The 27,824-nt window shown below is 39.5% G+C and overlaps 3 protein-coding genes across 3 annotated transcripts; 2 read left to right on the forward strand and 1 right to left on the reverse strand.

Annotated features, from left to right (window-relative positions):
• The first annotated feature begins 945 nt into the window (after window positions 1-945).
• On the forward strand, window positions 946-12,874 carry LOC124285771 (crystallin J1A-like). The gene is made up of 8 exons (XM_046722041.1): window positions 946-1,100; window positions 2,392-2,568; window positions 5,722-5,814; window positions 6,348-6,440; window positions 6,888-7,044; window positions 7,859-8,052; window positions 9,843-9,982; window positions 11,868-12,874. Exons 1-6 carry the CDS (start codon window positions 1,037-1,039, stop codon window positions 8,049-8,051), a joined length of 777 nt encoding a protein of 258 aa, XP_046577997.1. The 5' UTR covers window positions 946-1,036; the 3' UTR covers window position 8,052; window positions 9,843-9,982; window positions 11,868-12,874.
• Window positions 12,875-16,426: 3,552 nt separating this feature from the next.
• Window positions 16,427-17,873, reverse strand: LOC124285780. Its single transcript, XM_046722049.1, has one exon. The coding sequence runs from the start codon at window positions 17,710-17,712 to the stop codon at window positions 16,564-16,566; it is 1,149 nt and encodes a 382-aa protein (XP_046578005.1). The 5' UTR covers window positions 17,713-17,873; the 3' UTR covers window positions 16,427-16,563.
• A 317-nt stretch (window positions 17,874-18,190) lies between these two features.
• On the forward strand, window positions 18,191-27,824 carry LOC124285775 (tRNA-splicing endonuclease subunit Sen15-like). Its single transcript, XM_046722046.1, has 4 exons — window positions 18,191-18,319; window positions 22,361-22,442; window positions 26,404-26,590; window positions 27,743-27,824. The coding sequence occupies exons 1-4, from the start codon at window positions 18,287-18,289 to the stop codon at window positions 27,783-27,785; spliced, it is 345 nt and encodes a 114-aa protein (XP_046578002.1). The 5' UTR covers window positions 18,191-18,286; the 3' UTR covers window positions 27,786-27,824.

Below are 27,824 nucleotides of genomic sequence, written 5' to 3' on the forward strand. Positions count from 1 at the left end.
CCTGCATATATACCTGGGTTGTCATGACAGCATGCATGTACATCTGGGTTACCATGACATCCTACATATATACCTGGGTTGTCGTGACAGCATGCATGTACATCTGGGTTACCATGACATATCCTAACATCCTGCATGTATACCTGGGTTGTCATGACAACATGCATGTACATCTGGGTTACCATGACACCCGAATCATTCTGCATATATACCTGGGTTGTCATGACAGCATGAAAACATGTATGAGAACAACACGTGTATACACCTGAATTAACATGGCAGCATACATTGTACACTTGGGCTTTCTTGTATATACAACGTCTGTCCGAGCACCAACAATAACAATAACCAGTTTACATCATTGTAATTGTCAAGATATGTACAATACACATTTCACTAAAAATAAGTGAAAAAATACCCCATGAAATGTCTTTTAGTCGAGACAGTTTCTGTACAGAGCTGAACAAGAGCTTGAATACTGATGAAACAAACACCAAAAATGGAATTCAAAACAATAGCTAGAATAATGGGGGAAAAGAAACGAGTGTAGACTATAGATTCTAACTTTCCAATATGAAATTGAATAAGAAAAAAATTCATATTAAACGTCATCAGGATATGACATATCCCCAGTCATGTTGAATTGACTTTTGTTCCTTACACCCCACATAGGTTCATTGCATACTTTCAGTTCAGAGGAGAAAAAAATCCTGTTCAGTAGTTTATCTACAGATCTATACTAGACAAAATATAGTTTTTCAATCTACCATTACATAATATTGTGTGCATTTCACGTGAGTTTTAAAAAATAACTTCTTTGACTCATTAGCAAGGAAAAAAGTAAAAGATGAATCTATAAATGTACCATATATCTTTGTGTATGAAGTCTATATAGCTGACCTATCGTGACTTGCATAAATGTACACAGTGCAAGACAGAGTTACGTCCCCTTTCAAACGATATCAACATTCATCACAAGCTGACAGCAGCTGGGAGATACCTGTTGGAGTTGAGTCGTGATGAGCGTCCGCTGATCATGGCGACAGTGTCAGAGAGGCGGGAGGCAGCTGTTGTCGGTGCCCTTGTTGCTGATGCAGCTAGTGAGTATTACACCATTAAAGCACGCTGCACTTCGATCCAAGACAGTGAACTTTACGTCGTTACGTAGCCACGGAAATAATCTGACCTTTAACCCCAAGTGGTGGTCAGCACTGGACGAGACGACTCTTATTATCTAAATGTGTATATCTACTTGATCGCATGTATTGTCAGTCACAGGGGCGGATACAGCTTTTTGATAGTGGGGGTGCAGGTACAGTTCATTTTTACCCGTTTTCACAAGAATTTCAATGGTCATTTAATACACTTACTGGTCAAAAAAAGGGGGGGGGGTGGATGCGCACCCCTGAAACTCCTATCTGGATGCGCCTTTGACTGTCACGTATTATTTTCTTGTCTGTTAAAATATTGCATTGTCATGATATCAGTCAAAACATATTCTTTTTTTTCATGTCTGTCAAAAAGCATCGTCTTAATCTAAATGTACATTGAAGTTAGTTTGAAATAGGAAATAAAATCAATGACTTACAGAAAATAGCAACTTTATTCTAATTTACCACAAGATCTCATGTTTTGCCTGTCAACTATTAGTAGCTTTACTGTTTAAAATATTGCATTGTCATGAGGTCAGCCCAAATACATTTTGTTTCTCGTGTCTGTGTGAAAAAGCATGTTTTTATAAAAGAAATAGAATCAAAGACTTACAGGAAATAGGAATTTTATTCTAATTTACCACACGATCTTTTTTGACTTATTGCAAAATTCTAATAAGATTTAGATATCGTGTAGGCTGTAGTTTGTGAAGACAGGTGCGAAAGCTGATTTCAGGATCAGACTTATTGTAGAATGTTATGAAGACCTTAGTAGAAATGTATTCACCCACATAGTCTGTCTCATTATTTCCACTTCCACCTAGGCCCTTTCTGCAATGCAGGAACTCAATAAAGACACAGCATTAGTTCGAACTGTGACATGAATTTGGAAATTTCTACTTCCAGTTTGTTCTGTAGACATATGAATCTGTACATCTTCTGTGTACACAGTGTAGATCGATGCTCATGACTAACTGACTGAGTTTGGTTTTACGCCGCTTTTAGCAATATTCCAGCAACATCACGGCGGGGGACACCAGAAATGGGCTTCACACATTGCACCCATGTGGGGATTCGAACACCCGGGTCTTCGGTGTGACGAACCAACGCTTTAACCACTAGGCTACCCCACCGCCCTCGATGCTCATGATGCTGATTATTTACAGAATGCTGCTACACAGCTGAAATATCGCTGAGTGCAGCATTAACCAACAAACAAATTTAACATTCTGTATTTCAGTTCAGCCCCTACACTGGATATACAATAAAGATAAGCTAGATGACACTATCAAGGACAGAGAAGATATCGAATTCTGGACACCATCAGCCAACCCTTTCTATTGCCTGGAAACAGGCCTCAACAGTTGCTATGGTGACCAATCCTTCATCATATTGAAATCACTGGTTCAGTGCCAAGGTAATTAATGTATTTGACAATATCACATTTCTGTGTCAAATGATTTGATAGTGTGACAAATATGAACATATTTATCATCAATATGTCACAGTTTGCGTACACTTGGATGGCTGACATTCATGCTTGGAATATGAATATGATGAAGATTTGTTTGCCAGTATGCAACAACTTCCAAAAACTACTAAAGGACACTCAGGTGATCAGGGCCTCCTTTCACAAAGCACTAAGGTGAGTAAGTCACTAAGGTAACCTTAGTGCAATGTTAAAGAATGGGAGTTAAGGTTAACCTAAGTAAAGGTTGCTTCGTTAAAGGAGCCCCAGTGCACAATAAATGCATACAGTGGAAACCGCGTAAGTAAAGACCACTTAACTAAACATACCGGATAAGTAAATACTATTTTTTGGTCCGGCAAATTTCTTCTTTAATTATCATTATTAGAGTCCGGTTAACTAAACTCGGATAAGTAAACAATACCGCTTAACTAAACGTCTTCTCACGGTCCCTGGAAGTAAATTCCTTAACAAAAGCAGCCGTAAAACTAAATTAGCAATCACCACATAATCCGACAAGAGGGGTACGTGTCAGTCTTCGGCTAAACACACATCCTACTTACAGCTCGCTAGCGTCATTTCCGGGTTTTGATAAGTTTGGATAAGTAAAATACCTGATAAGTAAACAATTTTGGCGAGTCCCTTGAAATTTTACTTATCAGGTTTATACTGTATTTGTTTGCGAGTAACCCTGAAAAGCTGCAGGCCCTAAGGACCCAGAACCATAACAAGTTGTGGGTCCTGATCAGAATGTGTAGGCCCTATATTTTAGCTACAATATAAGTAATTCTCAGCATACAAAAAAAGTGTGACAAATAACAAACTGAGTTAAAGGGTCTAATTTAGAAATTTAAGCTCGAAATTACTGAATGATATTTCTAAAAACTAATACTCTTAGTTATTGGGGATGAAAACGTTGTCAGCCAAAACGACCTGCAGAAAACAAAAGCTGTGGGTCCAAGTGTTTTTCAGTCGGCTTCGGGCCTAAGGACTGACATTAATTTGAATGCTGGGTAGAGATGTTATAATTATCTTCCAAGTTTACACAATTAAAAGAACAATGGTGAATTAAGCATTGTTTCTTTCGTGATCATTCATAACCCACTCTTGTTATTCCAGGAAAGTTTAATGACAGAAAGGGGTGAATGGTGATGAATGTTTCATAATAAAACGACGTTCTTTCATGACTCCCAACTTGATGTGAAGGATCAAAACCGACTTGAAAAGTAAGCCCGCAGCAGAAGGATATTGGGGAGGTCCCATAGGCCTGAACCAATTTCCCGAGGCCAGGGGCTTTCTTTTTCAAACAAAACAGAGTAGGAGTTTTTTATCCATCTTATGAACCGACCAAATATATACTTTACATATAATAATTTTAATATTTGGTGTTTACTGTTGAAATCAACTGGGATGTGACTGGCAGCCGATACCTGGCCTTGCATGCTCAATGCACGTGCTCAGCATGTGCTACTCATGTCCTTGCACGCGCGCTGCCCGCACTACCCGGCTTGTGAGGAACACATGATGACAAACAATCTCATTCTCCACAGCGATCCTTCGTAGCCTAGTGGATACAACCACCAAGCTAGTAAGCGAAGGGTTGCAGGTCTGAAACCAGGCATCAGTACAGTATATATTGGAATTTTTCATTAATGTGATATTTTACGATTGTAGTCAAAGCTTGTACAAGTAAAATTATTGAAAGTCAAGGGCTGTTTCTCAGAAAATCCCTGGGCAATTCCTCAGAAAATCCCGGGGACCAGGGCAGTTCTGAAGAAAGTCCTCTGGATTTCTTGGATAATGCCCATGAAACTGCCCGTAGAGGTTTACTCATTAAAAGGAGACGCTGGTGACTCAGCAGAGTGACTTTACTGGAGGGTTATAAGTCTAAATTGGACAAAGTTAGAGAGGGCAGCTAGCTGTTCCCTGGACATGAGATGTTACAGCTGGTCAATGCAGATATAGGTGGGCACTTGTTAGTATTGTTTATTATGTTTGAGAATAGAATCTATGTACCCATTTTCACTGTTTTGATATTTGTGAGACAATTCAACGCATACCAAACCTAACCTCCCAGTTCATAATACCGACTTGTCCATATTGCTGATATCCATTTGTATTCTGGGAGTCATTATTATTTAATTAACGGTGCATTTTCTTAAATCTTGCATAGTTTGTTAAAACCCTTAACACTGTATTGATATCTCAAGAGAATGTTAGTCACATTAACAGTACTTTTGATCATGTTTATATTTTTTTGAATGGAAAAAATAAATCCATTTAAGAAAAAGACTTTAAGAATCTATAGTTCCAATAATCTGAGATAATGCTATGATGTGTAGCAACACAGTAACATCCAGATTTGTTCATGTCAGTAAGATTTTTAAAAGAAGAGTGAGAAAGACCCAAGTTAAAATTTACAAAATATTTTTGAGACAGATCCACTTTTAAGGTGAGCTTGTGTACCTCTGGTACTCGGGTTGTTTTAAAATAATGTTAAATGACCCAACCAAATATGATCTGTTTTTAACCACTGTATCCATCTCACTTGACAGATGTCGATGTAGAAGATCAGATAAGAAAGTAAGATTGTTTATGGATAACAACGTCTTTTATTATATATGATGCGATGTTTCGGTATGGATTCTTATACCGTTGTCAAGCAAGAGTGAAGTACTACAGCACAGAACAGACTTATATACATGAACAGGGATTAAGTAATAAAAAAATCCTAATCAAACAGATCATAAGAAGATCAGAGCCAAAAATTGTCTATGTATTTACCACAACACTGCAGCCGTCTCAAATGACAGATGTCGATATTGAAGACCACAACAAGGACTGGTTGGCTCGGAGTCAGTATAATGTGTCTGAGTGGGGTATTCATGCTTCACTGCAGCATGATATCTCAGTGGGCTAGCACTATAAAACCAGCTTCAGTCTGGGCTAGTACAAGCAGATACACATACACACGCATGCATGTCGTCAAGCATAACGTTAAACCCAATTTATCCTCACCTCACCTCGTGACGGATGTCGATATGGAAGACCACAGCCAAATATTATCTATGTATTTACCATTGTACCAATCTCACCTGACAGGTGTTGATGTAGAAGACCAGAAGAAGGCCACCTATGACAGGTTTGGACCTGAGTCAGACTATGAGAGTGCTGCCGGAACGAAGGAGAAGAAGTGTGAGTTTTCAACATCAGCCCATTCACTTAATTGCCGGTACTTTTAACACAAGTGAGATGACAATGTAGTGAAGCACAATTTTCCATGATTGAACACAATTTTGTCACAAGGCCATCATCCGATATATATACTGAGAGAAACAAATAAAGGATCACAGGAAAATTCAAGCGTTCCTTTAATATGTTCCAGTTTTCATCACCAGCTTTGAATAGCGCTGTGGATATGAAAACTGGAAAATAATAAAGGAACGCTTGAATTTTCCTGTGTTCCTTTATTTGTTTCTCTTTGTATAATATAAATAAATGCCGGTGTATGTTTTCCACAGTTCTATGTCATGGGGGCGGTGGGGTAGCCTAGTGGTTAAAGCATTTGCTCATCGTGCTGAAGACCTGGGTTCAATTCCCCACATGGGTACAATGTGTGAATCACATTTCTAGTGTCACCCGCCATGATATTTCTAGAATATTGCTAAAAACCAAACTCACTCACTCACTACAGTTGTTCCATGTAATGGTGTTTATCATGTTTATAGTGACCTCAGATGACCTTCCACTGAAAGGACCATGGCGCCATGCCAGTATCAAACACTTCTTGAAGAACTTCGAGAACAAACTGGAAGAAACAGGTATTGTTGTGTTTGTCAGATAATACAAAATACTGACAGAATATCTGCCTGCATTTAGCAGTTTATTGGTTTTATACAGAAATGGGGCAAAGAAGGATAAGGGTGTATAATTCTAGTAAATTGTCATGAATTACAGACTGTTAGACTGGAAAATACTGTTTGTCATACTTAAATGTTAAAGGAAAAGTCAGTATTGGCAAATATTTCCATGTACAAATATTTCTGTATGTGAGTCTATACTGTAGATATAAATGCATATGTCTATTAAAGTTAGGGTTAGTTCATTCTGAAACCAAGTTTTAGACCTTTCATGTTAAGTGCTGAAACTTTGATTAGAATTACCAACAGTGTACATTGTTTTTAGTCTGTGTTTCGGTACTAAAGAGAATCCTTCATCTAACTTAAATATCCAAAGTTCCCAAATATTTTTTTCTTTCTTTTCCTCAGGATCAGAGACTGATGAGCAGATTGACTGTGTGTTGCGGATAGTGTCTGTAGTGGCGCTGTACGCAGGTCGGCCTGAGATGCTAACTCGAGTTGAAGATGTTTTACGTGTAACCCAGAACTTTGACACAGCTGTGTCAATCGGTCTTGCTGCCGCAAGGTGACTTCAGGGCTTTGATTTAGGAGATAAACATCATGTGTTGGCGAATTTCCGGGTGTTATTGAGTATTTGAAGCACGGGAATTCATTTGGAACCGACGGCGTCAGCGGGGGTTTCAAATGAAATATTCCCGTGCTTCAAATGCTCAATAACACCTGGAAATTCGCCAACACATGATGTTTATCTACATTGTAAACACAAAAGTAAACCAAAAGGTCCACACACGTTTTTCATGTCTGCTCTCATTGACATCGAGTACGGGTACAGCAGTGAAATGTCATCAGCCGGCCGTTTCGGCTGTCTCCCATGGTAGAATCTGGAACTGCTCATTTGTGACGTCATTCGGACTTTACGTCACAATATGATTTTAATGACGTCATCACAGCTGACGACGTAACAATACAATAGTGTGAGCGATGTTTGTATGTATTAATACAAAGTAAAATTGCCGGGAATCAAATACCATTTGATCACGTTTTTCAACCAATCAGATTAAAGAACACAGTGACTTTTGGTTTACAATCTCCAATATTGTCTGTTAGCCTGCAAAACGTTGTCCTATTTTGAAGTACAAATATATATGTAGATGTTAATATATGCTGTTGTACTTTTGAAAGGAATATTTTTATCATTCCCCGATAAACAAACTCATTCTCATAATAACATATTATTTTATTATCGCCTTCAAAAACTGAGTTAAAGAATGCCCCACCCCCACCCCCACCACAAACACACACACCTTGTCCACAAAATATATTTCTTTTTGGTAGTTTTTATTAACAACAAATTCACAAAATGTGATGTATGGTTTTAGAATCCTTGAATCCTACATTCTCCATGGACCGAGTCCGAATGTTGTTGAGGAGGTTGTCACCCAGTTAGAGGATCCCCACAGAAACGCCCCTCAGGACCTCGATCGGGCGATTGTTGGTTTCCTCAAAGAGGTCAAGGCCTGTACAGACAAGCAGCACTACACGGTTGTCACCGAGAAATTCAGAAAAGACTGACGTAAGCCTTGCCACTGACTGGTTCTACATTGCATGGGAATGTTACCTCTGGTTCGAGATTATCAGGTTAAATGACCACTAGTTCTATGTTACATGGGGATGTTACCTCTGGTTCGAGATTATCAGGTTAAATCACCACTGTTTCTACATTACATGGGAATGTTACCTCTGGTTCGAGATTATCAGGTTAAATGGCCACTAGTTCTACGTTACATGGGAATGTTACCTCTGGTTCGAGATTATCAGGTTAAATGGCCACTGGTTCTACGTTACATGGGAATGTTACCTCTGGTTCGAGATTATCAGGTTAAATGGCCACTGGTTCTACATTACATGGGAATGTTACCTCTGGTTCGAGATCATCAGGTTAAATCACCACTGGTTCTACATTACATGAGAATGTTACCTCTGGTTCGAGATCATCAGGTTAAATCACCACTGGTTCTACATTACATGAGAATGTTACCTCTGGTTCATGAGAATGTTACCTCTGGTTAAATTACATGAGAATGTTACCTCTGGTTCGAGATTATCAGGTTAAATCACCACTGGTTCTACATTACATGAGAATGTTACCTCTGGTTCGAGATTATCAGGTTGAATTACCACTAGTTCTACATTACATGAGAATGATAGCTCTGGTTCAAGATTATCAGGTTGAATTACCACTGGTTCTACATTACATGAGAATGTTACCTCTGGTTTGAGATTATCAGGTTAAATCACCACTGGTTCTACATTACATGAGAATGTTACCTCTGGTTCGAGATTATCAGGTTGAATTACCACTGGTTCTACATTACATGAGAATGATACCTCTGGTTCAAGATTATCAGGTTGAATTACCACTGGTTCTACATTACATGAGAATGATACCTCTGGTTCGAGATCATCAGGATAAATCACCACTGGTTCTACATTACATGGGAATGTTACCTCTTGTTTGAGATTATCAGGTTGAATTACCACTGGTTCTACATTACATGGGAATGTTACCTCTGGTTCGAGATCATCAGGATAAATCACCACTGGTTCTACATTACATGGGAATGTTACCTCTTGTTCGAGATTATCAGGTTGAATTACCACTGGTTCTACATTACATGGGAATGTAACCTTTGGTTCGAGATCATCAGGATAAATCACCACTGGTTCTACATTACATGGGAATGTTACCTCTGGTTCGAGATTATCAGGTTGAATTACCACTGGTTCTACATTACATGGGAATGTTACCTCTGGTTCGAGATTATCAGGTTGAATCACCACTGGTTCTACATTACATGAGAATGTTACCTCTGGTTTGAGATTATCAGGTTGAATTACCACTGGTTCTACATTACATGGGAATGTTACCTCTGGTTCGAGATCATCAGGTTAAATTACCACTGGTTCTACATTACATGAGAATGTTACCTCTGGTTCGAGATTATCAGGTTGAATCACCACTGGTTCTACGTTACATGGGAATGTTACCTCTGGTTCGAGATTATCAGGTTGAATCACCACTGGTTCTACGTTACATGGGAATGGTACCTCTGGTTCGAGATTATCAGGTTGAATCACCACTGGTTCTACGTTACATGGGAATGTTACCTCTGGTTCGAGATTATCATGGCATATTTCCACTGAATCGTGGTTATCAATACTCGTAACATCACTTTCTGTCAGCAACTAGCACCGACTCACATCACTAAAGACATGCTGAATTGTTATACAAAAGTGAATGCATAGTTTTGTACATCATTGTCCAATGATAGATAGCATCATGTGACTTCACAATGTTTCCAGATTTGCCAGGGGCCTTCCAGTCGGCCCTGCACGGCGTGTTGACGGGTACCGATTACGTCGGCGCCATCCACACCACCATGAGAGTAGGAGGCTGCAACGCTTCACGTGGAGGATTCATTGGGGCGTGTTTTGCAGCACAGGTGAATAGACGTGAATGTGGCTTTCTTTACCTGATGATTCAATTTGTGTTACTCTTCTAGTCTTAAAGGGGCACTGATTCAGAGCGATTAATGTTTCTTGCCAACAGTCTAATTACGAAATGTATCTGCCAACTCGTCATTACCTGCTCCCTCGACCGTGATGGACACGGGGACTGGGCTCCTGTTCAACTTTGGCAGAATTTCTTCAACCTAAACAGTGGGACATAAGGAAGGGTGGATGCCAATCAGATGTCGTGGTTCTTGTCTGATTATAATAAAGTATTCCAGCAGTGAAGGCTTTTCGGATTTTCTAATGCCTGGATGGTATAGTGACCGATCCAATTTGATCCTATTTCTTTATTTTTACCTCGATATTTAATCATGTCCTATCAAAATATGTCTATTACCTACGATATTAAAAACACACATTTGATTATTTTAATCCGAAAACTAAACAACCCCAAAAATATGAAAATTTTACTTATGGAAATAGATATACTGGTATACAGTTTTTAACTTAAGCACACAGTAAATGCTTATATGTATTTCTTATGCAACAATGAAGTTCCGTTCGTATCATCAAAACAGTGTCGGCCCATAAGTTTTTTCAGGCAATTAAAATTGCAAGCAACACAGCAATTCCTACTCCATTGCTGTAACCCGTGTTTGGTGGTATAAACCTACACATGTTATTTGTCATCATTCACTTGAAGGTCAGTTAATGAATTCATAACAGGTATAATAAGTGGTAACACCGCTCAGATTACCCGACAACGGTTCTCATTTGGCATTACTCGTGTCTGGAGTAAATACTCAACATTATAAAGTAAGGTCTGATGTGGCAAATGTATTACATCTTATGTAATATGCACATGGAAGTGAAGCAGCATGAATTATCAGCCGAGTTAAAAAAAGAAACATTGATCAAAGGATTTACCGATAACACGCTGATTGATTAATTACTTTTATCTTGCATGGCGCATTTGTCTAAAGGTAATGTTTATGTATGTAGATTCACTAATCTATACTGAATACACCCTGTCGTAAAGTGAATGTGTAAAAACAATGTCCTTCTTTCAAAGGATTAACTGCCAATACGTTGATTGATTGCTCATTATTGGCTAACTAAATTACTTTTTTCGTGGGTGACCAGACTCTACACCAATGTGAAACAGAAATGACTGTGATTTTGTTTTCTTTAATGGGGAAGAAATTCTTCTACTTGGTCTCACATTAGGCAAGGGAGTTTGTTCAAAATTGCCTCTGTTTGCCAAGCAGAAAATGGGTACCCGGTGGGATAAGTCATATGACTACTAACCTTCTAGCACCTCACAGGCAGCTTGGGTTATCCAGGTAATAATGTCCATTATGCGCTTTGAGCATGTCCCTGCAGTGTTGAGTTCAGCGCTACCAGCGGCCTTGTTATTATCAAATACTGAGTTCAGTGTAACTTATTTTGGGACGCTTGTCAGAGTGGTATGCAAAGTATGTGAACTAGACTACCAGTTGTCACTCTTCCATTTTGTGGAACCCGCAGTGGTGGAGTGGGTTAGGTTGCTGGTGATTTGGTACCTGACTCGGAGGGTGTGGGTTCAAATTTCTGATAGGATTCAAAGTGGATTCAATTAAAGATTTTTTACAGTTTACGAAGTGACAAATTCATATGTACTCACAAAAGCCTTTTCAAGTTCATTTTAAGCCTTAGCAAATTCAAGCAAACCTGCCTAATTTAAGTCTATGTTATGTTACTGATGGAAAATATAGATGGAACAATTTTTGGGAAACATGTTTCACAAAAGACCTCAGTTTACCTCCCTTAATATAAGAGCAGTATAAAAACATTTTAAATCATTATTGTATTTAACTCACGTTTTACTTTTCCCAGAATGGAATAAGCAGCATCCCAGATTCCTGGAAATCAAGGACCAAGAAATATGAAGAAATTGCGAGTCTTGCCAAGGAACTGGTTACCATCCTGCCTTCATAATCAGCCAGAACATTGCAGTTTTTATTCAGTAGATCACGTTTTTTAAATCAGATCTTGTTGTCTCTACACAAAAGCTGTGTGTAGCAGGGACAGGAGGTTCTGATCTTAGGAGATTGTCAAAAATGGAGCAGCAAAACAAATATATTATCTTCCTTTGCTTTTCTTGTGGTTGTGGGGAGTGCTTTGGGAGGAACAATAGGTAGGAAAGTATGTCTACATTGTACCGAATATTATCCCAGTGACGAATGTGACTTGAGAGTGTGTATTGTCACCCTGCCTCAGTCTGTGTATGAAGGATCAGCTGTACTTCCAGAGGAACGGCTGGCCCTGATGTCGGTCAGATGTGGTGCTTGGTTACAACTGACACCCTCGGTCACACCTAATATTTCTAATCATGACACATTTCTATTTATTTTGTTATATTTTTATTTAGTAAACTATTAATTTGTTGTCATCTCTTGTGGCTGTAATAGTGCCAGAGTGGTGCAATATTTTACTCACTGTTTTAACCAATGTATGGACTGATAGACTCTGTTGGTATACTCAAGTACATGTTTTAATGAAATCATGGACGTGAATAAACGTATGATATAATAAATATGTATAAAACTACAGTTTTATAGAACATAGAGAAAGGCAAATTCCATGTACTTGCTGGTCTACATGAGATTTTAATAAAGGATTTTGTGCGTGCTTTTTGTGAATTTAATGACAGATATTGACAATGATAATAAAACCAATGTAGTGATTGTTAAAATGAAATGTTTTTAAATATTTTACAATGAACAGTATTTTTAAATCAAAGCACAAAGGGAGGTAAATCTTGTGTGTTTGATTGTCTTGTGAGCATTGCATACCTCCCTACCCTGTGTGACTCCATCGTTGGTAATAAAACAAGAAGTGAATAGAAGTTGTTTAGCATTTTCATTTGAATAAGGAATATTTCTCACTATATATACCGTAAAAATTGATGATAGAGGAAAGGTTAAGGTGAGGCACATTTTCTCCTACTTTGGTGAAATAAATGAGTGAGTTGAGTTTTATGCCCACTCAGCAATATTCCAGTGGTGAAATAAATGAGTGCAGAAAAAGAAGAAACATAATAAAGATTAAAAAGGCATTTGAACCGAAGATTTTAGGTTTCTTTACAGTGGTTTGCAGTGTTTGAAGTTGATATTAAACTCCATGGTTTCACTAGAAACATCCCTTTACGCCATGTATTGACTTGACAGTGATTGAGGTAACAATATTTAACAGTTAATTATTACCCTAATTTGATGTTTCAGACAAGGAATTAATTTACAGAGATTATTAGTCATGCGTGTTTCAGTATTGATTCTGAGGCAGGGTTGGGCAGTAGGGTAGCCTAGTGGTTAAAGTGTTCGCTTGTTGAAGACCCAGGTTCAATTCCCCACATGGGTACAATGTGTGAAACTGGCTCAAATGTTCCAGTTTGCAGCATGTATGTGTGTACCAGATACACTAGTGGTCGATAAGCATGAGGTATATTCACCATAAATCACTTAGCAGAGTTACCTATGATTGTAAGTTGGAACCCTAAGTCCTGTGTCACTTGGTGTCTTTATCCTACATCAAACTGGCCATGGTGTTTGTCACAGCTTACTGTATGTGTGTACCAGATCTAGATACACTAGTGGTCGATAGCATGAGGTATATTCACCATAAATCACTTAGCAGAGTTACCTATGATTGTAAGTTGGAACCCTAAGTCCTGTGTCACTTGGTGTCTTTATCCTACATCAAACTGGCCATGGTGTTTGTCACAGCTTACTGTATGTGTGTACCAGATCTAGATACACTAGTGGTCGATAGCATGAGGTATATTCACCATAAATCACTTAGCAGAGTTACCTATGATTGTAAGTTGGAACCCTAAGTCCTGTGTCACTTCGTGTCTTTATCCTACAACAAACTGGCCATGGTGTTTGTCACAGCTTACTGTATATGTGTACCAGATACACTAGTGGTCGATAGCATGAGGTATATTCACCATAAATCACTTAGCAGAGTTACCTATGATTGTAAGTTGGAACCCTAAGTCCTGTGTCACTTGGTGTCTTTATCCTACAACAAACTGGCCATGGTGTTTGTCACAGCTTACTGTATGTGTGTACCAGATACACTAGTGGTCGATAGCATGAGGTATATTCACCATAAATCACTTAGCAGAGTTACCTATGATTGTAAGTTGGAACCCTAAGTCCTGTGTCACTTGGTGTCTTTATCCTACATCAAACTGGCCATGGTGTTTGTCACATCTTACTGTATGTGTGTACCAGATCTAGATACACTAGTGGTCGATAGCATGAGGTACATTCACCATAAATCACTTAGCAGAGTTACCTATGATTGTATGTTGGAACCCTAAGTCCTGTGTCACTTCGTGTCTTTATCCTACAACAAACTGGCCATGGTGTTTGTCACAGCTTACTGTATATGTGTACCAGATACACTAGTGGTCGATAGCATGAGGTATATTCACCATAAATCACTTAGCAGAGTTACCTATGATTGTATGTTGGAACCCTAAGTCCTGTGTCACTTGGTGTCTTTATCCTACAACAAACTGGCCATGGTGTTTGTCACAGCTTACTGTATGTGTGTACCAGATCTAGATACACTAGTGGTCGATAGCATGAGGTATATTCACCATAAATCACTTAGCAAGTTACCTATGATTGTAAGTTGGAACCCTAAGTCCTGTGTCACTTGGTGTCTTTATCCTACATCAAACTGGCCATGGTGTTTGTCACAGCTTACTGTATGTGTGTACCAGATCTAGATACACTAGTGGTCGATAGCATGAGGTATATTCACCATAAATCACTTAGCAGAGTTACCTATGATTGTAAGTTGGAACCCTAAGTCCTGTGTCACTTGGTGTCTTTATCCTACATCAAACTGGCCATGGTGTTTGTCACATCTTACTGTATGTGTGTACCAGATAGATACACTAGTGGTCGATAGCATGAGGTATATTCACCATAAATCACTTAGCAGAGTTACCTATGATTGTAAGTTGGAACCCTAAGTCCTGTGTCACTTGGTGTCTTTATCCTACATCAAACTGGCCATGGTGTTTGTCACAGCTTACTGTATGTGTGTACCAGATACACTAGTGGTCGATAGCATGAGGTATATTCACCATAAATCACTTAGCAGAGTTACCTATGATTGTAAGTTGGAACCCTAAGTCCTGTGTCACTTGGTGTCTTTATCCTACATCAAACTGGCCATGGTGTTTGTCACAGCTTACTGTATGTGTGTACCAGATACACTAGTGGTCGATAGCATGAGGTATATTCACCATTAATCACTTAGCAGAGTTACCTATGATTGTAAGTTGGAACCCTAAGTCCTGTGTCACTTGGTGTCTTTATCCTACATCAAACTGGCCATGGTGTTTGTCACATCTTACTGTATGTGTGTACCAGATACACTAGTGGTCGATAGCATGAGGTATATTCACCATGATTCACTGAGCAGAGTTACCTATGATTGTGGGTTTGATCCCCACGACCTGCTTCAATTCATGTATTCTTCCTACATCAAACTGGCCATGGTGTTTGTCACATCTTACTGCATGTGTGTACCAGATACACTAGTGGTCGATAGCATGAGCAATCATATAAGCTGCCAAGAGTGTAATGATGTACATCTAGCTGGATCATACTGAAACCACTGAACCAGTCTGCCACATGGCCGATCCACAAAACAAAATCAGGGCCCTGTTTCACAAAGCTATCGTAGTGCTACGACTGTCGTAAGCAGTGTGCGAAATAGCCACTGGCCCATGAGTCTGTGGCTAGTACAAATCCAGTTGGGCCAGGAAATCTCCACTGTCACTGGCCCAACAGGCTAGTGAATTTTCAGGGGGCCATTTTGTAAATATGTCACTCTCTCTGACCTGTTATGTTAAAGTACACTTTAAAATCATGCATGATTATGGTCTGATATTAATGGTCATCATATTAGCAGCTTCATGATGACTTATTTGAGCATAAACAAAATATTTCAGACATATGTTTTCTTATTTGTTTTGGATGGTAGTTTCTCCTTTTTGTTATCTTTTGCTTAGTTTCTACGTTCAAATATGTTGTGAATTATTTTGTGGGCTAGTAACTTTCAGGCATAGCTAGCCCGACTGGCTAGCAAAATTTGGATACTATTTCCCACACTGTTGTAAGCCTGTATTACAATATAAGAGATATGACTGTCATAGCACTATGATAACTTTGTGAAACAGGACCCAGAACCATGACTAAAGTCAGTCTACTAAAAGCATGGTCAAGATCATTGTGTGACATAGGGTCCTATATACCAAAATTCTGAATCCCCTAAAGAGGGGTGAACATTATACTTGATGCGCACATTAGTCAAGAAAATATGGTAACAGTGAATCAAAATCATAGAACAAAAAAACATACCAGAATGAATACATATATAAATGATTTAATAACAAAATGACAGTCAAAAGAACTGCCACTTCATGACATAGTAACAAACTTTTTTGACTCAGCAAGTTGATGGAAGTGTGAGAGTGATGAGATTAACAACATATAACGAAATGACATCAGCTGCTCACAGACAAACCATCCAGAGGGCAGTTCATGGAGGAGTTCTTCAACCACATGTCTATACAACTGTCATGAAACACATGATCACACGGTAAAAACTTCCTTGTCTGTCCCACTTCATACGGATCCATACACACAGCACACATCTCACCAGCACTTTCCGCATCAACAATGTCAGTTTTGAAAGACCCAAGGATATCTTCTGCTACAGTCTTTGGTGCCACCGACTCGTCTAATCGCAGAAGAGTTTCATAATCTTCTGGTGACAGGTCACGATGCTGTAGAGAAATGAGCAGTGATATCAAGTCTGTTGGCAGATCATCAGGCACAGCACCATTATGCAAAGCATGGTTTAGATTCTGCACTGGTGCAGGTCTGCTCCTGTCATTATTAGTATCGGTATATTGTTGAGGATTATCACGCAGACTCTTCCTTGGAGGCATTGGGTAATGGAGCTGTACTCTATAGGGATCCAGTTCCATTCTTTTAATCACTCTGTGATGAACATACAGTTTCTTTCTTCCTTCATTATTTAAAACATTTTTACAGTGCTTGTCCTTAATCTGTTTGTGGGCTTTTCTTATTTTTCTGTCTCTATCTTCACGCAAATATTTATTTTCTAACTTCTTTCCTTCATACTTTTGCAAATGTTCAAATGGCGTGATTTTCTCTTCCATAGTCAAATACTCTTGATCAATTTCTTCGAGCAGTCTGTGCACTTCTTCATCATTGATATGGGAAGTTTTTGTTGGCCTGGGAAGAAGAGACATGTTGAATCCGAAGTCAGACAATTCCATTTTACTCCATTTCTTTTTCTTCTTTTCCTTTTTCTTGTCCTTTGAATTTTCATTTTCACCGACAACGCATTTCTCCAACTCCATAACTTTTTCGCGATTTTCCTCTACTCTAAGCCTTCTGTTTGCTTTCTTCTCTTGGATTGACAGTCTCCTGACAGGAGTTTCTGGCTGTGGACAAAATACGTCCTCAAACTTGATTTCATCAACGGGTGAAGAATTCTCGGATCGATCAGACGAACTTTCCGAAGGCATTGACATGGATCTTCCAAAATGTCGGAACAACACATTTCTGTCGAACCCGTTTGAAGTTATAGGCCAATCTACACTGCCTTCCGCGAATGACAGCATTTTAAACTGAAATGTTCGGCACCTTTGACAAGCTGTTGTACTTGCGGAATGTATGTTCGGACCTTGGCGTCCGCCAAGAGGCGTTAAAATGACCAGAAATCTAAAATGTTCGTTCGCTTATATACAGAGCTTGCACAACACCGCAGCAACTTGTTTAGGTTCTATTAATAGACACTGTCAACAACGTCATGTGCTTATTTTAGGAACTGACAGGCGTCCGCTACTTAGTGATTGGTTGGATATTTTTAGATAAACTTTTGTACATTATATTTATGTAACAACTATCTACAAATGAAGGTAAGTGTAATTATTCAATCCGTCTAACATATGGTGGGATATAATAAATAATTTTATTATAAAACGAAATACAAAGTGTATATTTTTTAAATATAATTTTCAAGATAGCAACTTTGTTTTGTTTATAAATGACAAACATAAATGTGAATATAGACAAGAAGTTGTTTAGCTAATAGTTTCAAGGGAATTCCATGGTATTGCATGAGCATGCGTGCTTGAACCGGTGCCCGTCGCCAGCTTGATTTAAAGATTGGACCATATTTAGAATCATAACGTAATGGACCCATTGAAAGGTTATCGACATCCAAAGGTTCTTTCTGTTGCATTTATTCCACAAAGCCTGAACTAATTCTGATCTGAAATGAATATGATATCAAGTGGAAAAGAAGACTAAATTAAGTGCATTACTCTAAGTCCGTTACCACATGGTGTATTTTGACGGAGGCCTAGATACTCTTCGGAATCATATTTTTATTTGAATATGCATACATGTACATGTATTTTCTATTCTTTAAGCTGTTTATGTTCAACAAAGTGGCTACAGTTGATGTTGTTTTTGGTAGAATGTGATGCATATCAATTATCAAAAACTTAAGATTACATTCATATTATTTTGACTGAATTTTTCTACAGATAGATAAAAACTTTTCGATGCCATTCCTATGATATGATATGATATGAATGTTAGTTCTGTTAGTTCGTTAACGCCGCACTCAGCAATATTCAAACCATGTGATGGTGGTCTGTAAATAATTAAGTCTGAACCAGTCGACAATCCAGTGATCAAAAGCATGATTACCCCAATTAGGATACTGTGACATGTGTCAACCAAGTAAGTGAACCTGACCATCTGATCCCGTTAGTTGCCTTTTACGACAAGCATGAGATGCTGAAAAACAATTCTTAGCCAGATCGGAACTGCATGATATGCTAGCTGCAACCTCTGGGCTTGCCATTGCCAGTTTTCCCTTACTTGAGCAAGAGATCAAGCTTCAAGAGTTTAATCAAAGATCAATATGCATTTTCCTGAATATTCATGAATGCAATTCCTATGATATCACAAAAAAGATAATTCAGTTACAATAATGATATTTAACTGTTCACCAGTTCACATGTGGAATGTTTTTTACCTTTTAGTAACCAAAAAACGTTTTTTGCAATGAGTACAATCAGCATACATTAATAATAATTACTATGATACTGATATAAGCGCACCCTGCTATCCTGATCTCATACTTTACAGTGGAGGATTATGAATAAGTAGAGTTTGATAATGTTTGGATATTGTGGTCACCGTGATCATCTATAATTAGAAGCAAAATGGATGACCAGTACCCAATAATCTGATAAGTATAAATTTCCATTTGGACTTTGGCCCAGGTTTATAAGAATGTTATGTGTGATGTGAGATTAGTGAACATTATCCTATTAACCTACTGTGGCTATTTCCTATATCCCTTACTCTGCAGAAATTATAGGGCAGTGAGGTTGCCAAGTGGTTAAAGTGTTTGCTTGTCATGCTACAGGCCTGGTTGCAATGCCCCATATATGTTCAATGTGTGAGATACCTTTCTTCTGTCCAATGCTGCAAAAATGTTTGAATATTGCTAGAAGTGGAGTAAAACTTGGCTCAGTTGGTCAAGTGAGTGAGTGAGTGAGTTATTATTTAACGTCACATCGGCAATATTTCAGCCATATCGTGACTGGTCAAGATTTAGAAAGAGCCATGGATGCACTGAGACCCGAAATATTCAGGGTTTGAATTTATCTTCAGTAACCCAATCTTGTCATAAGAGGTGACTAACGGGATTGGGTGGTCAGGCTCGCTGATTTGGTTGTCATCGTTATCCCCATTCTGGGATAGTGGTGCATTATACAACAAACAGCAAACAAACAATACAGTCCTCCCAAGTGTAATATAGATTATTTGATATTAGGTCATCATGTAGAAGAAAGTCTTGTCAAAAGAAACTGTTATATAAAGTCTTGAAAATGCTTATTCAGACTGTTGAAACACCACTTTGTCTATATGCACTCGGACACATTATACTGACTCCGAGCCGACCAGTCCTTGTTGTACCCATTAATGCAGAGCGCCAGGCAGGGACCAACAAGTACCATATTTTAACGTCTTTTGGTATGACGGGGTCGGGGATCGAACCCGCGACCTTCCACTCTCCGGGCGGACGCTCTAACCACTACACCACGGAGGCGGTCTGTCTCAACATGTGGAAAATAGAGTATAAAAGATCTCTGACATCTCTCGTTTCTGTGCCAACATCTTTGGAGTATGCAAGCCCCACTTTGTTATGTCCCATTCTTTGAAATGTATTATATTATGTCTTTGCGGTGGTGTGTCATAGTAGTTAAGGCGTTCGCTCGTCACACTGAAGACACGGGTTCTATTCCTCAATTGGGTACAATGTGTGAAGCCCATTTCTGGTGTCCCCTGCCGTGAAGTTGCTGGAATATTGCTAAAACTTAGTAAACGTGACATAAGACTAAACTCACTTACTCACTCACTTTTATGTGTGCAGTGTGCGAAATAGATTCCAAAGTTTGCTGGCCAGTCGGGCTAGCTATGCCTGAAAGTTACTAGCCCACAAAATAATTCACTAGCCCTAAATTTGAATGTAGAAACTAAGCAAAGATGAGAATATGATACTGTCAGTATGACACAGGTTTCATCATTAAGATGCTAATATGATGAACATGTTGATCAGGCCATAATCTTGGATGATTTTAAAGTGTATTATAACTTAACAAGTCGGAGAGAATGATATATTTACAAAATGACCCCCTGAAAATTCACTAGCCAGTGACTGTGAAGATTTATTGTCCCAAATGGATTTTTACTAGCCACGGGCTATTTCGCACACTGTACATGTGTCTCACCTTCTGCAGAAAATGGACACTAGAGTATAGTGGCCAGTTAATGTAAGACCTATCGATGATGCAGTCTGTCTGAAAATGTCCAGACTCCATTATTTACATACTGTCGCCATATAGCTGTCACCAAGTCACCGAACCAGACCACCCGATCATGTTGACAAGCTTGGGTTGTGGAAGAGTAATTAAAACCTGGTTCTTCATGGATTTAACCAATAATGCATAAGAGTGCAGTCTGCTTATATACTGGACTAAAATAGTTAGGGATCTATGTAAATTTTTGAAATTATGAATAATGATCTATTTATTCATTGACACACTGATAAAATATCAATCATAAAAATACCAATATCCCTAACTTATTTTGTCCAGTATATGTAGAACTAACAACATCTTTAAGTGACACTATAAGTTGTTCACTGGTCTCAAGGGGGACATTGGCTGATGTACCCTCGATGTGTGTTTATGTTCCCTGAGCCTGTATTTATTTTACCGAACACCTTAATGGTAATTTTGAACTGTTTGAAGCACGGATATCGGATCATAGTTTGGAGTACCAGACGACAAGACGACATGAAAAACAAATTTAGAGTTATCTCCCTTCCATCGATTGGCATTCGCAAAACATTGGTAATTTCCGTACATCATAAGTGATTCAATGTTATTCGAGATAAAGAATTACTACTACGAAGTACGAAATGAGTTTGGCATTCCCAGCGGGGTACATAGAAAATGTTACTCGCTTGTAAGCAGGGTACATTGAAAATAATGGAAGAGCACTCAGCCAATCAGAAAAAGACATTTATGTGTGAGGCAAGATAATGCTGTATGTTCTAGTGGTGGTCTGATTAATTGAAACAATGACAAAACAACCAATCAATCGATCATGTTTTCTCATAATCGAACACAAACAATTTTGGAACACTTGTTTGCAATAACGATATTTTTCACCAGGTTGTTTTTTTCTGTTACATTTCATTAGCACTACAAGCTCTTCCAACTTGATTGAATTTATTTTAAAGACTCCATGAAGTTCATGTTCCTAACATACTAGTCATCCTTCAAAGATGTGAAATTTGCAAATGCGTTTTGTGCAATTTGCAAAAAAACGAAAGAACTACATGTTTTTTCTTTATTTTTTGTGCATTAACAAACATAACCAGAAAAATTTAATAAATGACGCTAACCAATTATTTTTGATGATTGATCGGTTGTAATGAACCAATCATCAATTATGAGATTTAAACCAATTCCCAACACTAGTATGTTCAGCTTAGGTCTAGACCATGTAAATAATACTGTGTGTGACTCTCAACAAATTAGGATATTAACTGCTACAATGATATACATAACACATGATCTAGTTGAGTTTGAGGGTCCTGAATATAACTGGCTTGGCCTGCCAGCTGCCCTTGCAATTCCTCCTTTAAGGTATTTGTTTACAGCTTTTGTTGTGTTTCAGCTAGTGGAGGCTTTGCAGACATGTCCAGGAAACGAGGACCAAGTGAATATCGCATTTCAAGTGTACATGGATCTATGTGAAGGTAACACACTGAGATGATAAAGGTCTGAAATGTGTTGAGAGAAAGGTATTCAGCTATGACTGTGTACAGTGCTTCCGAATGTCAGGGTGCTTTAGTACTTCACACATGTTACATGTGTGATATTAGGGATTACATTTTCTTAGTAAAGTACAGATTCTAGTACTTTTGTGGGGTTGAGTCCCAATAACACTTAATTATTGACTGACTCCTGGAATCCATAAATTTCTGTTTGATATCCACTTCACATCTAAACTATATGATGTACATGAACAACACTGAAAATCTGGACAGACAATCCAGTGATCAATATCATGAGCATCAATCTTTGCAACTTGGATACAATGACATGTGTCAACAAAGTCAGCGAGCCAGAGCACCCATTTCTGTTAGTCACCTCTTACGACAAGCATGGGTTGCTGAAGACCAATTCTAACCCGGATCTTCACAGGGAGCAGTCAGAATGGTCAATAGGTACAAATGGTCAAGTACATTAGAATTAAGATTACTGATATAGATTTGTAAACTGGTGAACACATATCACCTCCAAAAATCATGAAAAACAAGAAATAGTTTTTGATTGGCTTTAACGATGTCAATAAAATCACTTACTCGAGCTAAGGTTTGGCATTGATCTACAGCAAAGCATGCTTGTCCTAACTGCGGTAAGGGGTGACTGATGGGATGAGGTGATTATACTTACTGATTTGGCAGATGCACTTCATTTGCATACACCCGTGAAGATCCGGCTTAGAATATTGATCTTCAGTAACCCATGCTTGTCTTAAGAGGCGACTAACAGGATCGGGTGGTCAGGCTCGCTGACTTGGTTGACACATCATCGAATCCCAATTGCGCAGATCGATGTTCATGCTGTTGATCCCTGGATTATCTGGTCCAGACTCGATTATTTACCGACCATCACCATATACCTGGAATATTGCTGAGTGCGGCTTAAAACTAAACTCACTCACTCACTCACTCACTCACTCTGGAAGCCTTGGTGTCTGTGTTAGTTAAGATCACCAAATACATTTTGGGCAGTGAATACCTTTTTTCAGGGGTTGTGTATTTTTTTTTCTGTTATATGTCGGAATTTTAAGATTGTCCTTACTTTATGGAAATAGTACAAGTCTTTAACTGAATGGCCTCGTTCAAATTCAAACATTCATTTTTTCCGGGAGTGGATGGGATTTCCGATGAAAAAATGGGAGAGGATTGGGATAGGATTTGGATTTCCATATAGACATACGGGAAGTATGGGATATATATACCCAGGAAAAAACAACCATGCCACCAAAAAGAGATTTGTCTTCGGACCACATCCAAGAAATACGCTCCCTTAGCGGTCTGCTCCCAGCAAGCTAGGTAAAATAGTGCTTTGGTATTGGGTCCACAAGGCTGTACGAGCTATGGCGAGAGCCTGCTGCAGAACCTTCGACCCTCTTGCCTGCCGGCGAGATAGTCCAACATTGCCCTCCAACACAGCTATATTGCCTGCTGCAGAACCTTCGCCCTCTTGCCTGCCGGCGAGATAGTCCAACATTGCCCTCCAACACAGCCATATTGCCTGCTGCAGAACCGTCGACCATCTTGCCCGCTAGTGAGACAGCTCCAAATCCGACAGTCCAGGACTTCTACGATCATCTGGGGAAGATCGAAGCTCGTGCGGAGCAAAACACGCTGTTGTCGGCTCATGTGGAGCAAACCAAGAATTTGTTGGTCAACATCTTGTCTAGGCTGGACAATGATGACGATTCCCCTCTTGAAGAACTCCAGGAGGAAATAGAAAGCGTCGAGGAGGAACAAGAAGAGACGCATCTGGATATCGAGAAGTGGACCTACCTTTCGATAGCTGCCTTGTTTGTCTGGAAGGTCATCCACAAGACCTGGAAGCACAGCACACCGGCCCACATACCGGTCGACAGACAGGCCCAAGACAGCAATGCCCAAACCAGTTTCCACGGTCCACCCCGGGCACCCCCACTATATGGAGTACAAAAAAAATATTGAGAGAGATGCGATATTTTTTCTTGCAATTGGAAATATATATATATTGTACATCTGTTTCGAAGAGCATCGTGTGGGTGTGTGCGTTTGTGTGTGTGTCTTTATTTGTTGTTGGGTTTTTTTCTTGATAGAAGCTATTCCCGCTCAGTCTCTGGGAGCAGCAACTCGACTTCTCGATCGTCTTTCCTTTTTGATATGGGCAAGTGGCAGATTTTGCCAAGCCTGCACAGAAACGGTCCAACCACCAACCGTAGATTTTCTATTCTGCCGGCGTCTCGAACCTTTTCTCGTATCTTGTAGCCGTAGACTGGAATCGTTTCTCCAGTCGGCGAATCGAGTAGCAGCAACAGTCAGTTCTTCCCTTCGTATTTCACTACAGCAAACTTTTTGCACGCGTAGATTCCTTCCGGAACTTCTGCAGCTTTCCGGTGTTCGTTGCACGGAGGGGCTGCCACTTCCATATCCTTGGACCCGCCGTAGTTGGGCAAGGGGGTATGCCAAATATTGTTTCGTCCCCGTGGTGGCTCTGCTTTTCCTGATAGCTGCCGGAAGATACAAGTATCATTCTAGCATGGACAATTGTCCGCCAAATTATCGAGGAGGTGTTGGTATCGCAGGCACCAGAAGAGGCAGTTGTTGTCGTACAGGTTCTCTATGTTCGAGAGACAGTAGGGGATCGCGATTTCTTCCGGAACCTCGAGTGGGAGTCGCTCCTGGGGTGTGTAGACTATCGCTTTGTTTTTCCAGAGATTGCATTTCTTGCTGCCGATGCAATGGTCGATGGCGCCACACTTGTATGTAGAGTTGTCTGGTTCGAAGAGAGTGGGCAGTTCCGATATAGAGCGGCGAGGCAGTCGGTGCATCGGTTGTGTCTGTCCTTGGGTTCCTGGCAGTTTGCCTGCTGCGGGTCGGTTCGGGTGGGTAGATGTAGACGAAATCTACGATTTTGTCATCTACGAATTGGCGAAAGCACAGCAAATAGAGTTCGAGAAACTGGCGAGGGATCTGGTAGCGCTCGTAGAAGGTGTCCCGATTTCTCCAGGATTTGTTTCTCTCGGTCGGAAAGCAACACATGGGGACACTTCTCCAGCAGGGTCTCGAAGACTTCTGTCATGTTGGAAGTTGTTGTCTGTGGGTCGGGGTCTATACCACCTTGGATTCGTGTATATCTGGCTTATGTGTGATATGTGGTACTTCCTCTTTGCTTCCCGAAGGGGACAAACGACTTGATTGGATCTCGGCATAGGCTTCGAGAGATAGCTTGGTTCCTGGCATTTTTTTTTATATATATTCATACACACGCATATCCCTAATTAAAGTGCACTTGTGTCGGGAGACGAAAAGTGGTCCGATATAGTTTTGTGTAAAACTTGAATTTTTAAGTGGCTGTGGGATCCGAATTAGCTAGTATGGAGCTTCTAGGCATGGTGTACCTATGCGATCCCGTACCGCTATTCCCTATACTACTGTAGTTGCATCCTTAAGAGTTTCACAAGTAAAAATATTATTTTGCACGTCGGCTATCGTTTCAAATGAAGCTACGTCTAATTTCCAAATGGGCATTTAAAAAAGTGTCCTTTGTCATCGCACTTTAATTTGCATAAAGCCAAGGTCTGTTCCAAATAAGTCAACTTGGACTTAGAAAAAACCCACATTGCTCATTTCTGCACTAATCTCTCCTCTGTAAGGTCCCTTTTTTACGTTTCCTATCTCCCTACCACCGAGACTGTTGTTAGTCCGAACTTAGTTTAACAGATATGTTACACTTTCACAGATTAACTACATAAATTGTGGATCTAAATGTTAACAGTTTTTTGTCTTTTTCCGACAGTACTTTAGTCGCTGGTTAGACTGGTTGAAACTTGATTATTTACTGACACCACATCTCGTGGGAGTATTGCCAAGTACAATGTCAATCAGTCAATAAATTCTAGATTCACTTTCTTTCTTCCAGCAAAAACATGGCGTAGTGTGGAACTACACCACTGTGAGGCTCTGAACATAATGTTTGTGTCGGCTCGCAGGGGTGAAGGTCAGCCACGTGAAGTATTCCTGCCAATAGATGTCACCACAACTTTGTCGCAGGAAGACATACACACTCACTTCCAGCACCTGGTCATAGGCGACAAACAAACACACAGGTATGTTAGGTGCAAGAATATATAGAGAACTTATTACACGAGCAAGTGTGTCATATGACTTATACGAAATGAGTGTGAAATTTTGTATTGCGAGATCGAGGGCAATACATCATTTAAATGATGAAGTGGAATATACTAAAAAAAAATTGGCAGAAAAGCCCATTTTCATGTGTCGTATTCACAGTAATAAGCGAACTGTGAGGCAAGAAAATGTATTAACGGGATGCATATTCAAATCATACACAGTAAGTGAAATATGTGCTCAGAGAATGTTTTGCAACTAAGTTTGGCTCAAAAGAAGCTAAAACATTGTAGAAAATATACTCATATACTATGAAAATTCATTGCGGAAAATTTGGGAAATAAAGTACAGTAAACTGACAGAAAACAGCAAATTCATTATATGGTTTTAAGGCTTTGCAAAAAATTTGTCCGAGATTGAATCCTCATTGAAGTTGTCATAGCTGGTCTTAAAGTTCCAGTAACCTCAGGGGAGGTGGGGTAGCCTAATGGTTAAAGCGTTGGCTCATCACGCCGAAGACCCGGGTTCGAATCCCAACATGGGCACAATGTGTGAAGCCCATTTCTGGTGTCCCCCGCCGTGATGTTGCTGGAATATTGCTAAAAGCGGCGTAAAACCAAACTCAGTCAGTCAGTCAGTCTAGTAACCTCATACTTATCAAGAGCTAATATCACCTATGTGTTTCAGGGTAGTAACAAGACCATTCTGTACTGCTATTTTCTGTTAACAAATCAGGAACATACACAAGAAAACATGGATGTCATCTCTGTATGCTGTCCACCTGGACTGTCAAAAACTGAAATTTTATAAATTCGATGTTTCGGGTATTACGTGTTTTTAGAGCATTGATCCACTCCACTGCTTTTCGACAGTCCGGGTGTGAGCCCTTTGTATTATAGGCTTTCACACGTGTAAGAAACACTTGTTGTTGGGTTGGCATTTGAGACTGGATATTTTATCAGTCAGGGATATGAATTTTTTATTAAAAATTGAAAATTTATCTTTTACCCATAACACAATTTTTCAGAACGTTATGTTAAACAACCGTCTGGTATGGAAAAGTTGAAAAGAAATGTTGTTTTGGTTGGCCCCTAATGTATAATACACTGTATTCCCCTGGGTATTTCCAGCCTGACCCTGGGAATGTTGTTTTGGTTGGCCCCTACTGTATAATACTCTGTATTCCCCTGGGTATTTCCAGCCTGACCCTGG

The sequence above is a fragment of the Haliotis rubra genome, unplaced genomic scaffold, assembly GCF_003918875.1.
Source record: "Haliotis rubra isolate DU_JTF1 unplaced genomic scaffold, ASM391887v1 Scf369, whole genome shotgun sequence".
Taxonomy (NCBI): Eukaryota; Metazoa; Mollusca; class Gastropoda; order Lepetellida; family Haliotidae; genus Haliotis; species Haliotis rubra.